Source organism: Crotalus tigris, unplaced genomic scaffold (assembly GCF_016545835.1).
Source record: "Crotalus tigris isolate CLP2741 ecotype Arizona unplaced genomic scaffold, ASM1654583v1 scf7180000018537.1059022, whole genome shotgun sequence".
NCBI classification, from domain to species: domain Eukaryota; kingdom Metazoa; phylum Chordata; class Lepidosauria; order Squamata; family Viperidae; genus Crotalus; species Crotalus tigris.
The window spans coordinates 643,030-659,554 of record NW_024097062.1 but is presented as its reverse complement, the minus strand read 5'-3'; the positions used below and the strand labels follow the sequence as shown (position 1 = coordinate 659,554).

At 36.2% G+C, this 16,525-nt stretch overlaps 1 protein-coding gene across 1 annotated transcript in view; it reads right to left on the bottom strand.

Moving 5' to 3' along the window:
* The window catches only part of NT5DC2 (5'-nucleotidase domain containing 2), a 32,489-nt gene that overhangs the window by 3,690 nt on the left and 12,274 nt on the right, over window positions 1-16,525 (bottom strand). Inside the window, exons 6-13 of the mRNA XM_039353918.1 lie at window positions 10,528-10,656; window positions 10,008-10,068; window positions 9,140-9,242; window positions 7,972-8,073; window positions 5,878-5,959; window positions 2,680-2,766; window positions 500-640; window positions 201-265 (exon numbers count right to left, since the gene is read on the bottom strand). Of these exons, the coding sequence (XP_039209852.1) occupies window positions 201-265; window positions 500-640; window positions 2,680-2,766; window positions 5,878-5,959; window positions 7,972-8,073; window positions 9,140-9,242; window positions 10,008-10,068; window positions 10,528-10,656 (770 nt within the window). The remainder of the gene's footprint in view (window positions 1-200; window positions 266-499; window positions 641-2,679; window positions 2,767-5,877; window positions 5,960-7,971; window positions 8,074-9,139; window positions 9,243-10,007; window positions 10,069-10,527; window positions 10,657-16,525) is intronic.

Genomic DNA, 16,525 nt, shown 5'->3' with positions numbered 1-16,525 from the left:
TCCTGGCCAACACTTTGTCTTCCCACAACATAAAAAATTTCATAGCATAAAAATACTTTACAGGGCACAAATTAAGAAGTTATAGTAGTATGTTACTTAAAGCAGGGCACATTGTATTTGCAATTTGTAAAGTGTACATTTTAAATCACTCCTAGCATGTTTCATAAATAAAGGAACACATAATAATCAAGGGAGCTCACCTAATCTCCTGTCGCTCTTTCATCCACTCTAAAAGCACTTGCTTTGACTCTGCATCTTGATACATCTAAAATTAAAAGAAGAAAACTAAAACAAAAGACCAGTCACTGAACATGCTATTTCTTAAGATGAGCTTTCTATCAGGAAAAAAAACACATATTCCAATATTTGCAGGAAATATTTCAGAATACAACACAATCCAGAAAGCACATCCAGGAACTGTGCTTCATCCAGTTGAAGGAAATGACAACTATGCAGTGATGCCCATGTGCTACTTATTCTAGCCCACTCCCTTTTTTACCTGCATTCTCTCCAGAAGTCCTGTAAGAGCTTGCTGCCAGGTCAAAGAGTGCATATATTGTTCTGTATTAATGATACGTATTTCTGTTTCTAATTCTGGAACTATGGCGCCTGTCCTCCAACCGTGACGTAGCATGAGGTCCTTAAAGAGAAGGTGAGAGAGGAAATGGAGTGACTTACTGACTTAGGATCCTGTGATTCAGCCTTATAGAAAAAGCCTTCCACTTACATAGCTTCCCTTGCAGAATGGGGCACATCAAGTTAATAAAGGGGGAGGGAGAGACACATTTTTCATTCAGTATACAAAAATACCTCTGCCTGCTCATTTGGGGCATTTCTTTTTTGTCCAACTGCAATTGGACAGATAACTATAAATCTATAAATCTTAAAAAACTACGGGTTTTGCCTAAGTTACTAGCCTTGTTAAATAAGATACTCATATGGCAATTTTGGACTTTGAACTTGGAATGACCCTCCAGGATTGGAATGCATTGGCCCTGTTACTAACACCACCCCCTCAAAAAAAAATTAGATCTGTTCCTCAAGAATTGCAAAAATAAGACGCCTTCCCTTCTTTCATTTAATCCTCTTTCCCTAACATTTTCATAAAGAGAAAAACCCCTAATAATGAAGAATGTTTAAAAACCATTATTCCTTGGGAACTCCTCTAAGAATTTGAATACTTAACAGTTAAAAAAAATATATGGTTGAAAATATATGGTTGAAAATATATGGTTTTAGCTTAATAGTATTAACAAATGTTCTGTAAAAATGCCTGATGTTGCTGTACTATTTATAAAACAGCATCAAAAGAAAATTAATTAACCGGGCACAATAATGACATGCATTTGCAGAAAAGGTACCCGCACTCAAACAGATCTTGTCTAGCCCAATTTTTCAAGTGGTTGACATCCCAAGGCCTGTTTTTTTTTTCTTGTGTGATTAGAAAAAATATCCAAATGAAATATCAAGATAGTTTCCATAAAACACAATACGTGCCTAAAATTATGACAGCAGATACTCTAACAAAGAAGCCAATGTTATCATTCAATAAAAATTAAAAAAGCAGTACTGTGAAGAGATTTCATAATGAAGTCGCAAGAAGGGTATATAGATAGCTATAGAAGCCACCTACATGACATAAATGCAGCAACCTGAAGTCTCAAGCAGCAGGCTGGAGCCCTTCAGATTTATGTGTATGATCCAATAGTCATGGTTCTGTAGGGTTCAGCGAGGTGCAAGCTCATAAAAGATCAAGACTCACTGAATCCAATGGAACTCATTTCTGATTGAACAAGCCCAGCTATGGACAGCGCATAACAAGTGATCCCAGCAGCACAGATCCATACTCCTCAGTCTGAAAAGATACTGTATCTTCAAAACTGTGAAACATTAGTTTCAAAATCCATGGTGAACTGCTGATGCACATGACTTCTTCCATTGTTTTGTGTTAGCCGCAGCAGCCTTCATTTTCATGCACCCATTCCACCTCCCCAAAATAAACATAACAATAAGGAATGCTGTAGTACTGCTATCATAAGAGATGAGAGTTGGAAATCACAACAAAATATTTCATTGCTACACTGTGCGCTGAAATGTCTATAAATCAACGCTCCATTTACATATGAGGATGAATCCTGGTAGAGGATTAATTGGGGCAGAAATGTTTGCCTTCTCAGATAAAATTCAGTTTTGTAAACTAGATAGAGATAGAGATAGATAGATAGATAGATAGATAGATAGATAGATAGATAGATAGATAGACAGACAGACAGACAGACAGACAGACAGACAGAACAAACAATTTTAAGTATGATTTTAAAATAAAGTTGTTACAAACATGTTAAGGAAAAAAAACTATTATTTTTTAAAAAAGATGTTACATATGTGCTTAGGATGGAAAAGATATTCAAAAGAATACAACCTAGGAAATAAATCTTTTAAACTCGGTCTTGCTGTTTTAAATTTGGTTAAAAAAGGAACTGTGTAATATAATTTAATGGGTTATGAAGGCTGCAAAATCACAAGCTCTAAGATCTGGATATTTTCCATTATATATCTTGATAAACAATACTGATTAATTCAATGAGCAGAAAACAAACCATTTGCTTCCCTGTAGCAGACACAGAACATTAAGTGACACTGACGTCAGCTGGTGCAAAAAAGGTTTGAAACACTTACTGCAAGATCACTGTACAAATGGTCACCAAAATAAAGGACTTTGGACCCACGCCAGCCTGTTAGCCGCAGAAAATCAAACAGATTGCCCTGAAATGTAGAAAGGGAAAAAAAAGCGAGAATAAACCAAATATCCAGTTTCTTTACTGAAAAAGAAAACATTGCATGCTTGGCTTGAAAAGGTCAAGACAATACATCTCTTAGCACTTTGATTTTTCTACAGAGCAAAGGAAAAATATTTCTTCATCATGAGCTGCTGATTTAAAAATGGCTACAGATAGAGGCTTAAGGAGTTCTCACGGGAACTTGAATCAAATTAGAGAAAATGAGAATTCCTTAAAACCAAGTTTATAATCCTGTCATTTGTACCAATGATTAACTCACTTTTTTTTCTTAGACACACACACACACACACACACACACACACACACAAAACTAGATTTTTAAAACAATTTATTGCAGCTATAATTTTGTAAATTAAGCCACTGTTTCAGTAAATAAACTGAAGAAATGTGATAGCTTGTTACATACTGAATTTGTGCTGAAATATTATTTTAAACTTGATATACTGAGGCTAGGTCCTGCTGCAATATTTCATACCTCAAAGCAAATGTTTTCAAAGCAAGTTATATATATATTTAAAAGGATTGCTGCAGACCCCTTATTTCATGGTTCAACCTTTCTGTGAACTTTGACTGGACTAACACTGACCTCTCAACAAACATTCAAATAGCATAATATAGTCTCCCTCTATTATGTTTTAAAAATTGGAAACCAAGTCAAGTTGCCTCTTTTATTATTATTGACATAATAGTAATAGTAATAGTAATAGTAGTAAAGTTGGAAGGGACCTTGGAGGTCATCTAGTCCAACCCCCTGCTCGGGCAGGAAACCCTACACCATTTCGGACAAATGGCTGTCCAGTCTCTTCTTAAAAACTTCCAGTGTTGGAGCATTTACTGCTTCTGGAGGCAGGTTGTTCCACTGATTAATTGTTCTCACTGTCAGAAGTTTCTCCTTAGTTCTAGGTTGCTTCTCTCCTTGATTAGTTTCCACCCGTTGCTTCTTGTCCTGCCTTCAGGTGCTTTGGAAAATAGCTTAATTCCCTCTTCTTTATGGCAGCCCCTGAGATATTGGAACATTGCTATCATGTCCCCCCTTGTCCTTCTCTTCGTTAAACTAGACATACCCAATTCTAGCAACCGTTCCTTATATTTTTTAGCCTCCAGTCCCCTAATCATCTTTGTTGCTCTTCTCTGTACTCTTTCTAGAGTCTCAACATCTTTTTTACATCGTGGTGAACAAAACTGGATGCAGTATTCCAAGTGTGGCCTTACCAAGGCATTGTAAAGTGGTATTAATACTTCAGGTGATCTTGATTCTATCCCTCTGTTAATGCAGCCTAGCACTGTGTTGGCCTTTTGGCAGCTGCAGCACACTGCTGGCTCATATTTAGGTGATTGTCTACTAGGACTCCGAGGTCCCTCTCACAGTTACTACTATTGAGCATGGTGCCACCTATGATGTACTTGTGCATTTGGTTTTTCTTGCCTAAATGTAGAACCTTGCTTTTTTCACCATTGAATTTCATTTTGTTAGTTAGTGCCCAGTGTTCAAGTCTGTCCAGATCCTTCTGTATCTGAATCCTGTCTTCTGGAGTGTTGGCTATTCCTGCCAGCTTGGTGTCATCTGCAAATTTGATGAGTTCCCCATCTATCCCTTCATCCAAATCGTTGATGAAGATGTTGAAGAGTACTGGGCCCAGAACAGAGCCCTGGGGCACCCCACTACACACTTCCCTCCATATAGATGCAGTTCCATTGAGGACCACTCGCTGAGTACGGCCGGTCAGCCAGCTACGGATCCATCTGGTGGTGGTTCTGTCTACCCCCCATTTTTCTATCTTGTCAAGTAGTAGGTTGTGATCTACTTTATCAAATGCCTTACTGAAGTCCAAGTAAATTATTCAACACATCCAATGTACATCTGAAACTATCATGGGTCATGCTTGAATCTCTCTGTTTAACTCTCTAATCAAAAGACATTTTCATGCTTGATACAAAACAGAGAACCATTATGCCAATTTCAGTGGAAATGTTAACCAGACATGCTATTATTCACCCACTGTCCCAGCGATCTGAAAATTTTAATTTGTTGACTTCCACATCACAGTTTCTTACACAGGCAGTTAGGAACAAATATAAAGATTCAGGCCAAAATATTTTCCAAACTGAAAATCTTCTGCTTATGTATAAGATCACATATGGTATGAATCTATAAAGTAGTTTCTACTTTCCCAGCCTCATTCCCAGAGTGTTGCATTAGTAAATGCGTCATTTCTTCATTTTTGCCTTTATTATATATCTAAATAATGTTACAGGCATTGGCCTGGATCTCAGACAAGATTCCCATGGAAAGAAGGTCTTCTTCCAGCCATGGAAGGCTTCTGATTCAATGAGATTCCACTAACAGAAGGCAAGAAAGTAACCTTTGTTAATTAACCCTTTCTGAATCTCATGTTGTCCAAACCTGACTTTAGGGTTGATGACTCTCTACAACAGAGAGTGACTATAATGGAAATTTGGATAGACCTCCCCATTTCTCCTACTGATGGAAAATTCCGAGTATGTCTCTATTAATGTGAGTGACTCTTGCTGATTGAATAAAAGCAAGATTTAAACCCCTGTTCAATTAGCATAAAATCACTATGCCCCAAATTATATTGTTTCAGCAATAAAATGTTCCTGTAGTGTTCTATCTCAAAATAAGTCCTGAAGTTCTGAAAGTGTATTACTAACAATTTTTCATTATTACCTTCTAAGTAATAATCTTCTCAGCTCTTCTCGGGATTATACTAATTCCCGGGGAAAAGAAAATAGGAAACAGATTACTTAGCCAAAGAAAACATAAAACAACACTTCCTTTTTGAGTGAAAACAATGGAGACTGAATAATTTTAAAATAAAGGGCATGGACCTGCACATTATTTAACTTTTGTTATATCAGATGTTTAATGTTAATATCAGGAGATGCTAACAATTTAAATGAAAGAACACATGGAATAGATTAGAACATTAAGCTATTAGAAAGGACAGTAACAAAGATTATTTTTCATGGTTATCCTCATATCTGAAGTTAACTCCAGAAAGTCAGCATTATTAAATACCCCATGAGGTAAAGACAAATTACTAAGTAATTTTACCTGTTTATAGATTTTCCCCTTTTCCAGTTTATTTATTTTGTCCCAGTGAAGAGAACCTTCTTCATCCATTTTTCTGAAAGGTCTTCAAAAAATCAAACAGATATAGGCTTCATTACAAAAATAACTACAAGAAAAGCTTTTAAACTGCAAATGAAAAGAATTTCAAGTACATTAATTTAGCTGCTAAAAATAATACATAAATAGAAAGTAATACATAGATGAAATGTATGCATTGAGATGTGTACTGGGTGTCAACACTGCAAATATTGTATATTCTTGCTTTTGACAATATGCAGAATTGTCTGGTAATTATGGGGTTAATACAGAGCAGAAGGGGGATGAGGGTAAAGCCCGGGAAAGAAAGAGGAAGAAAACATTTGACCTTCACACTAATTGGATAATGTGAGATATGACAGCTAATTTAGGGAGGGAACATGCTGATAATTTAACTGCTAAGAGGAAGAGAACTTAGATCCTAGCATCCCTCCATTGTGCCTGTGCTGACATTTTGTAACAATAAAAGACTTTTAGGAAAATAATGCCTGGAAGTTCTTTGAAATGTTTCATTAGCCGGAACCATAACACTGGGATTATTATCATGTTAAACAAATTACTGAAAAATGTGTTAACAAAAGCAAATTAGGAAAACTGAGGTCCATGTATATAATATTGTACTTGTCTTATATCCTTATATTCAAATTTCTGGAGCTTGTCCCAAACTCAAATTTCTCAGCCTCAGCAACTCTAAGATGTGTGGCCTTCAATTCCCAGATTTCATCTTACAGTTGCTAAGATTGAGAAACACTGCCCTAACTTGTACTGTGAATGTTGATTTCCAACTATTTTGAAACAGGAAACCCACAAGCAGGGTAAGCCTAAATCTACGTTGTTACCAAGAAGAAATAACTTCACCACCCAGAACTCCGGAAAAAAACAAACAAAGAAAGAAACCTAAGAATCCCAACCCTGATGATATAATAAAGAGCTTTGCCCAATTTATGTTTCCATCCCATTTCTGCAACCATCCAGTTTTGCAAATGATTAAATATGACCCTGCGACACCAAAAGACAAGTCTGCTCCTAGTTTACTTAATGTCACAATACTTTGTTTCAAGTATGAAATTTCACAAAATGAATTTTTGAGGGCTAAGTGTAAAACAAGGTGCTCTAAACATTTTGGAAATAGATCAAGCTCAAAACAATATATTCTTGAACTCAGAACTGTTTTCTGTGAGGCTTGGAACACTTTCCCTATGTGGCGAATAGATCACTTGAGCTCAAAATAGCAGTTCCACACTCAAAGAAATATTTTGTAAAATTTCACACATCAGACACTACATACTTGATGCTACACTATACGCATGCATGCGGACACACACACACATACCCATCCATCCCAAAAGAAAGAATGAATAAGCAGACACAGGAAAGAATAACAACCAGAATAGCTTGAATTTTTTGTAGATAAAATTTTCTGTTCAGTGTCTGTCATTACACAGGATAATAAAGTCTCAACATCAGCTGCGTGATGGCCTAGAGGTGAAGACGCTCGCCTCCCACTCAAAAGGTTGAGAGTTCAATCCTAGGCAGCAGCAGATGTTGCTCTTATCAGGGTGCAAAGAGAAAATATCTGCTGTGAACTCTGTGTAGGCATCAGGAAGGGGATACGGCCAGTAAATGCTCAGCTTCACTCAGTCACCCTGAGTCCACCCCAAAACAAAGGATTAAAGGGTCATAGAAAGAAAGAAAAAAAGCTTCAACATTCTTCTCATGAGGCTGAGAAACAATTTCACATGCTTACACACAATCTGGAAGCCAGTTTTAGCAAAAGAAGTGTGAATTGACCTGCACAGAATAACTTGGCATCTACTCCTTAAAATCGTATCAGTTGCAAAATTAATTCCTCTCTCCCACAGATGGTGTTAGGATAATGATCATGGCATGGCATCATGATATGGTACATTTTGGGACCTATTCTGCTCATGGCAGAAAAGAAGAGAATATCTGTTTGCCGTTTTGGTGGAAAGTACTGTATATATTTAAATATTAAGTGTGGATTATATCTAAGAAATGTAATAAAACCAATATACTTACTTTCGCTTATCAGTAAAGAAACTGGGCTTATCTGCTTGCACAATGACCATGTCAAAAAGGTCCTGCCAGTTTTTGCCAACCATGTATTTCATCCCTTTATCGCTATAGGCAAAACAGGGGGGGAAATGTAAGTAACTTCCTGTTCACTTTCTTAAGCAAAACAGTAGCTACTCTCAGAGTTCCTTCATACATTATTTCTGATTACGAGTCATTCAGTACATACAGCAAGGGACAGAGGTTCCTAACCACCTTTGTTAGCTGGTAAGAATATTTGGCTTTTCTTCAATCTGGGGATTAGTGGAGACTGGCATCTTAGTCCCCGTATAATGCTTAACTTTATAAGCATTTGGCAAGAACAAGCATTGTTGCCAGATGTTTCTTAAGCAAAGTTCAGTGAAAAGCCTCCTTCTTTTTCTAGAATTAAAAAATGATTTTCCTCATGCAGCTAAGATTTGCTATCAGTCCCACTATTAGAAACATTATGTATATAATGGCCATTAACAACACTGAGACTCTTATAGGGATTACTTAAGGAACAAATTTATGGGATTATAGACAACTAAGGAATGCAGGCACTGAACAAATACATCATTTGATTTGATGCAGTTTGATTGAGTTGCCCTACCATCAGATAAAATAAAGAATGGTTTTTATGTCTCTAAACACTTTGGTCCCATAACATTTACTAAGAACAACATTAATGCTTTATATTTCTCATTTTTTTACAGTTATTCCAAAACCTCTAAGAATGTGAGACCATATCACCTTATGAGAAACAGGATATTAGATATTCCAGAATATTAGAGACCTATTATTTTTCTAGAGCACTAATAGGTCTCTCCAGGTTTTTTTAAATAGGAAATTGTAATTAGAGAGAGGGAAGGCTAACTGCAATATGAAGAACATATAGTGTGCTATAAGGTTGAATGTTTGGGAAGTAAAAGATTCTACTTCATTATTTTTTAAAGTACATCTTTACAGTTGTGAGCATTAGATTTTAAGACAGGCTTGTATGAGAATGGGTAACAGAATTAATAGGTCACCAAATCGTACGATGCTATAAAGATAAGCTATCTTTACTGACATTTTCAGTCCTCACATTTCTCTCTTTATATCTGCACATGACTGGTCATTTCAGCAAGATGAATGCATGCACGTTAATACTTACACAAAACTAAAAGGACTATTTGTGATGAGAAAGAGTTTTTTATTGTTGTTAACCAATCTATTTAAGACAGCATACGTTTCATCTCCATGAAGAATATATTTTTCTGCAAGAAACAGGTGAAGCTAAGCATAATATAAACATTTGTATGTTGCAATGGTAAAAGACACAGTTTAGTGATAATGAAATAATTCATCTACAGAAAGTGTGGGAGCTCTCCAAAGAAGGAAGGAATGATAGGACCAAGAATTCTTCCTCTCCCTAAATCTCTGCTCTCAATTCACATTTCTTTTGCCAAGCAGGAAGTGACAATTATGTGAGGCTTCTGCATGGATAAAATAATTTTGGGCAGAGTAAGAATGAAATTTCAGTTACTAACATAATTCAGATGCTACAGTACTGTGTGTGGGATGAGACAATCCATCTCTTGAACTAGCTTTGATTGTTCACATCTGTTCTGAAGCACAGGAAGGGATCCAGTGGATGCAGAGCCTTCCTAATCTTCAATGTCTAAACCAGTTATGGCTAAAAACATTGTTCATGTAATTATTGTTTTTTTAATACATAGATTGCAGTGCATAGGTACAGTAATTCTATTAGGGAGAAAAGATACCCCTTTTTTCTCTCGCTTAACGTTAACATTAACAAATAGTTACGTTGAAGCATCTTTGTGATCACAGGTATGAACGCTAATAAGTATATACAAGGTGCAGAAAAGAAGGAATTTATTCTTTGGTTCTACCTCCTGGTGGAATACAGAACTGGTTGGTTAGCCACAAGATAATGTGCATAAAGTTTCACTCCCCTGATCTAAAACCATTACATGCGGTGCTCATTATTATTCACATTTAAAAGATAGGCCTTTACTGACCCATGTCCTTTTCAATCCATTTGTACATCATTCCTTTCACATGGACATCTTTAATGGCATCCTAAAATTGGAAAGAGAAATTCGGTGTTAGTTTTAAAACCTGGCGTTACATATTGTAACAAAGCTACCAAAAAGACCACTCCAAACAATATTTATTTGTTAGGGGCCGTGGTGGCTCATGTGGTTAGCATGCTGGGCTCGTGACCAGCAAGTCCGTGTTTGAGACCCGTGTGGTACTGGGTGACGGGGTTAGCTCTCGTCATTCGCTCCAACTCCTGCTGACCTAGCAGTTTAAAAACGTTCAAGTAGATAGTTACCGCTTCAATGGGCACATTAATGGGGGTCCCCAACCAGGCATCCCCCAGGCAACGGTGAGGTCACCAGCTAATTCTTTCAACCCGGAAATAGCTTGATGCTTCTGACACCAATTTGAACAAACAATATTAATTAATTCATTCATTCATTAACTAACTCATTATTATTTTTTTCATCTTTTATGTTCTAGAAGAATTACACTTACACTGATGTCCTTGAAAAGATGAACTTGGTCATACTCAATATTATGAGTCATGAAATAGTCAGTCACGGATGAAAGTAGGGTCATTTCAGGAAGAGAAAAAATGTCCATAAATTGTTTAATCGATGGACCCTACTCGAAAGAACAAAATAATATTACTATTAAAAAAAAATTTGACTTGTGGAGTAGACAGCAAAACTTGACATTTTTAAAGACTTAAATCAAGGGACAGCCGTATCTTATCTTTTCCCTTAGAATAGGAATTAATTTCCATTTAAAACTAATATAATCTCATCAACATTTTTATTCTAGTCATAGAGTATAATATATAATAATAATAATAATAGTAAAGTTGGAAGGGACCTTGGAGGTCATCTAGTCCAACCCCCTGCTCGGGCAGGAAACCCTACCCCATTTCGGACAAATGACTGTCCAGTCTCTTCTTAAAAACTTCCAGTGTTGGAGCATTCACCGCTTCTGGAGGCAGGCTGTTCCACTGATTAATTGTTCTAACTGTCAGGAAGTTTCTTCTTAGTTCTAGGTTGCTTCTCTCCTTGATTAGTTTCCACTCATTGCTTCTTGTCCTGCCTTCAGGTGCTTTGGAAAATAGCTTAATTCCCTCTTCTTTATGGCAGCCCCTGAGATAGCGGAACACTGCTATTATGTCCCCCCTCGTCCTTCTCTTCGTTAAACTAGACATACCCAATTCTAGCAAACGTTCCTTATATGTTTTAGCCTCCAGTCCCCTAATCATCTTTGTTGCTCTTCTCTGTACTCTTTCTATATAAAATTACAATCAGTCCTGGAAAACGAATTTAAGGTATAGATGAGAGTTGAATAAAATATAGGAATTACTAGCATAAAATTGTAAAACTTTATAACATTAAGATCTGACTATAGGAATTGTCCTTATATTGATGTTAAAACTATGATTATTCAATTTTTTTACCCAAACTTTTTTTTAAAAAAAATAATGTTAGCCAACTCATGGCAGCAAACATACCTAATGCTTCTAATTACTATTTTCCCCCAAATAGGCTGAGTAACTGTAAAATTAATATATAAATACACTGTTTTTTTATAGCAGGGCAAAATATATGCTTGGCTTTGTTCTTCATTTAGAATCAGCCCCTGCAACATTCCACTCATAAGTAAGACTTTAAATAAGCCAGGTTTATGAAAGACTCATAAAATTAGATAACACAAGAATGAGATGTTTTTGAAGCTTGACAGACATTTTTCTATTAGAAATATAAAATACTTTCAAAACTCTTTTTTCTTCCAGCAGAACTAAGGGCTGATATAAAGAATATGTGATTTCTGTCTGCTTTAAATGGTTAATTCACCTTTTTATATTGGGGAATAATTAGAAATAGCCAACTGCATACAGGAATAGCATGAAAAAAAAATTATATCGAGTATCATGAATTAATTGCACAGAAAACTCATTCATTAAAGTTTGAGAAGATTAAACTATGTTCCCTGTCATTAAATTACAAAGCTAATTTTGGACCCAGCAAATTTTGGTTATTAGGTTTATTTGCACTGCTTTTTGCATCTGTTCTAGCAATAAACAATTTTAATGCCATAGTATGCATGTCTAATACATTATAGCCCTTTCTGAAGTAAATTAACCAATAACTATGAAACAGTATAATATTATACATATCCAGAAAACTCTTTACTAAATTGTAGAAAATTTTTAAATGAACTACAATGTTAGTCCCCAGCCTCCTTATTCAGACTTGAAAACTTTAAATAATTACAGTACAAAAAAAGTATGTTCCCAGGATTTTCCTTCTTTTGCTATTTAAAATAATTTTAAAAGATCTTTGAACTAGCATTGCGCAAGAAATGAAAAACACATTTAGACTGGTATGCAGAAAAAATCAGCCCCTTCAAAATATTCCACCAATTTTTCCTGCTGGCTATTTTCCAATGGAGCAAAAAGTAGCCCAATGTTTCCAGTAGAACAAAGCACAAAACATTTTGAGGTCTGGCCAGAAAACACAATGAGAATTTGGAAAAAAACACCTTGCATTTTTTTTTTTAATCTTCCAAGGACAAGAATAAGTGAGGTAATTGTTCCTAATGAATTCTATCAGCCATTCAACTAACAGAAAAATTGACCAATGGATTTTTTTTTAAAAGAAAAAAATTAAGCATTAAATATAAAGCATTTTAAAATATAAATGATAAAATATAAATTAAACTATAAAGCATTTGAAACAGCAGTTGAAGCTAATTAGTTAGAAACGATACCAGAATCCAGAATTCTCTGGATTTCCAAAGAGTCTTTTCAATTGTTGACGTAAGCCCTGAGTTGGTGAGAGAAACTATCAGACAAATGCCACAACACAGCTAGATAAGAATTTTTAATACATACTAGGATGAAATTAGATGATTGTTTTGTTAATTGAGAGCAAGTTCCTTCTTATGTCCTCTGTGATTTAAATCCCAGGCTTCTTTTTCCTGCCTTTCCCATGCTTAACAGATATCCTGCTTTATGTTTCTCAGGCTGAACTGCTGATATAACCGGCATACTTGCTTTGGGAAACTCTAGCTCTCTACTTCATTCCCACATTCAGTCAAGCATATTAACAAGACAAAAGAACTAATGCCATCACTGTTATATATTTCCCCCCCCCCCAGCCAAAAAGCGCTGCTAATTGAGAAAATAAACATACCAGCCAGCCATATTCCTATAGTTTTAATCTTGAGGCAATAATTGCAAGTGTTCCAAGCTCAGAACAAACTTGGCATTTTCAAACATATCAGTTCCCTTGTTTTATGACTTTTTACTGGATTCCTTTCCCCCCCCCCCACAAAAAAACTTTTTCTAGCCTCACCAATCCAGCTATAGAATCACTCATATTGAAAGTGTATAAATATACACAAATTACTAATACAGAGTTGATTTGCTTAGTTAGTTGAACTTTGGGCGGAGGTATACGCACACTTTGACAATCACCAATCATCTGGACTGGTTTGCTGGATTTTGAAGTGTGCACTCTGAGCATGTTCGTTGATGAGTCGCCAGAGTATATTTAAAACTGCTAAAACTCTGTGTTGTTTGGGTCTTTGTTCCTGAGCTTTGTGCACGATTAAATGTTTTAATGTTTCTAACTATTGTTTTTATGATATTGTAATCGTCCCAGAATTGCCTGACAGTGAGATGGCAGCATATTTAAAATTAATAAATAAATAAAATCCATGTTTTCTCACTTGTGCTGAAAGCTAAATGTCAGTTACATTGGGAGCCGTATATCCATTTGGCTGATAGCTATCAAAGCCTGGCTTGGCTTTTTCTTTTCAAATATTATGACTGTCTGCAAATCCATGAACTTATCCACAGGGCTGGCCAAAGGAAAAGAGGGAGATAAGAATTTTGGAGTATGTAGACAATCTGTGTGTTGCACACAGCTTAGTGCAAAATAAAGCAATAAAAGGTTACATCCCAGCCATTATTTTTTTTCACAAGGTACATCCACGTAAGGCAAGGCTTTTCAACCAGTGGTATGGGTATCACCTGTGGTACATTGGCACCTGGCAGGTGGTATGCGACCATCCTAGAAAAGTGGTAGCGGGGGAGAGGAATGAGCTGAACTGGTGGCAGAACCGCACAAGCCTGAGCGAGAGATGGCTGGAGCTGCAGGGCTGTCAGGGCTCAGCAGAAGCGCCAGGATCAGTGCTTCTTCGGGACTGTGAGGGCTTAGTGGAAGCGCCAGGATCAGCGCCAGGCTCCAGCTGGAGCTCAGCGCTGATCCTGGTGCTTCTGCTGAGCTCAGAGGAAGCGCCAATCAGCTGGAATGTTTTCAGCATCACCAAGTGATTTACATTCAGATGCTTGGCAACTGATTCATATTTATGATGGTCACAGTGTCCCAGGGTCATGTGAAGTGACCAAAACCTGCTGCAACCACCCAGCAAACGGAGGGAATAAAAACCAAACACTCCTCCACCCCACCCCCGCTGCCAATCCGCAACAGAAATGCTCACAATGAAAACCTTGGACAGGAGGAAGAGCACCGCAAGCAGGTGTCTTGCTCAGCTTGGGGGGCACTTTTTTCAGTGCTATTGTAACTTTGAACAGTCACTAAGCGAACTGTTGTAAGTCGAGGACTACCTGTACTTTATCACTTTTTCCTTTTTTGGGGGGGGGTCATCAAGTTTTTGACACCTTGCTAGGCCATTGGTGGTACTTGGATATTGCCATATCCTAAAAGTGGCACAATGGGTAAAAAGGTTGAAAAGCCCTGACGTAAGGCACCATACTATCCAACAATTCATATTTATTTTCCAGCACACAATTTAACATACTGTAATGATAAAATATTTGAGCAAGCAAACATTAAAAATACTTTTTGACAAAGCTTTTATCATGTAATCATCTTGCCTCTTCCAGATTATTATCTTGCATTTGGACACTTCCATATTTTTTCTATTATAGGTAGTCCTCAATACACAACCATTCATCAAGTGACTGTTTGACACTCCAACACCACTGAAAAAAGTGACTTGTGAGTTTTTTTCACACTTATCACCATGACAGCATCCCCTAGTCATGTGATCTAAATTTGGACACTTAGGAATTGGCATATATTTATGACTGTTGCAGTCTCCTGGGGTTATGTGATTATGTTTGCGACCTTCTCACAAAGTCAATGGGGGTGCCAGATTCACCTAAGAACTGTGTTACTAACTTAACTGCAGCGATTCACTTAAATAGCTGTGGCAAGAAAGGTTATAAAATGGAGCAAATTTCACTTAACAACTGTCTTGCTTAGCAGCTGAAATTTTGGGTTCAGTTGTGGTTATAAGTTAAGAATTACCTATATTTTATCAGCCTTCTTTTCTTTTTCAAGAAGGAGGAAGGGGGGGAAAAGAAGGAAGTTGTACAATATATTTAATAACACCATAAGCTCTCTGTTTGGAAGCACCTCTTATCTTGAATTAAACAATAAAAGTGGCTCTTTAAACTATGGGCATTCTTTGTATATATAGAATATCACATACACAGTGCAATCCAAAACATGGCAAGTCAGAATGCTATTTATAAAGGGTGGATCCAGTTAAAATACGGAGAAATTCTGATGATACTGGGTGATTTCCAAGTTCAGGTTCATAGACCAAATGATCACTTCTGCCTAAAGATAGTCCAAGGACAACAGGAGTATATGTTATTCTATTAAACAGCAAGAAATTAAACAGTAACTCATTAGTCCAACTTTACACATCTGAACTAAAAACAAAAAACAATGAGCCAGTGAAATTATTTTGGATGTATTCATTGTAAAAATAAAAAACTTCCTATATTATATTACATTAAAATTCATATTATGTGAAAAGGAAAAAAAAGAGATCATATTCCATATAGAGGAGATAACCATGTTACTTTGCCATTGACAATAAATTCTACATAGTTTGTTGTCTTCCCAACTACGTTTTCAACCCTCAATAGAACCAGGCAGATAAATAAAACTGTTACTGCTACTTTATTCCCATTATTGAGTTGTGCCACTACTAATGATACTAATGAACCTAAATAAAGAAATTGGAGAAAAATTATGTCATTGAAGTTGTGCATAATATACAATCCTGTTTATAAATCTTCAGAGGGAGAAACAGTACAAAGACTTAATCCTAGACTGAATGCTTGAAAGCTACAATGGAGCAGAATATGATCATTTTCAAAAAGAATAAACAAAACACAAAGATATGGTCTTTTAAGTCAGATTTTTCACATCTACAGCGAAGCAACGATGATCTTTTGTGAGCCTGGACTATTTAAGAAAAAAAGAAAACTTTACTGAAGTTTGTGTTACAAAGTAGAAAATACTTACTGTAAACAATACATGATAGATTTGCCTTTGTACAAAATGCGGGGAACTAATAACCATTGTTTACTCTAGAAAGAAAACAACAGGTCTGGTGGATTTTTTTTTAAAATATTAGTTAAATGTGTTTACAACTAGCATTTTTGTTACTGTTTTTTTTAATA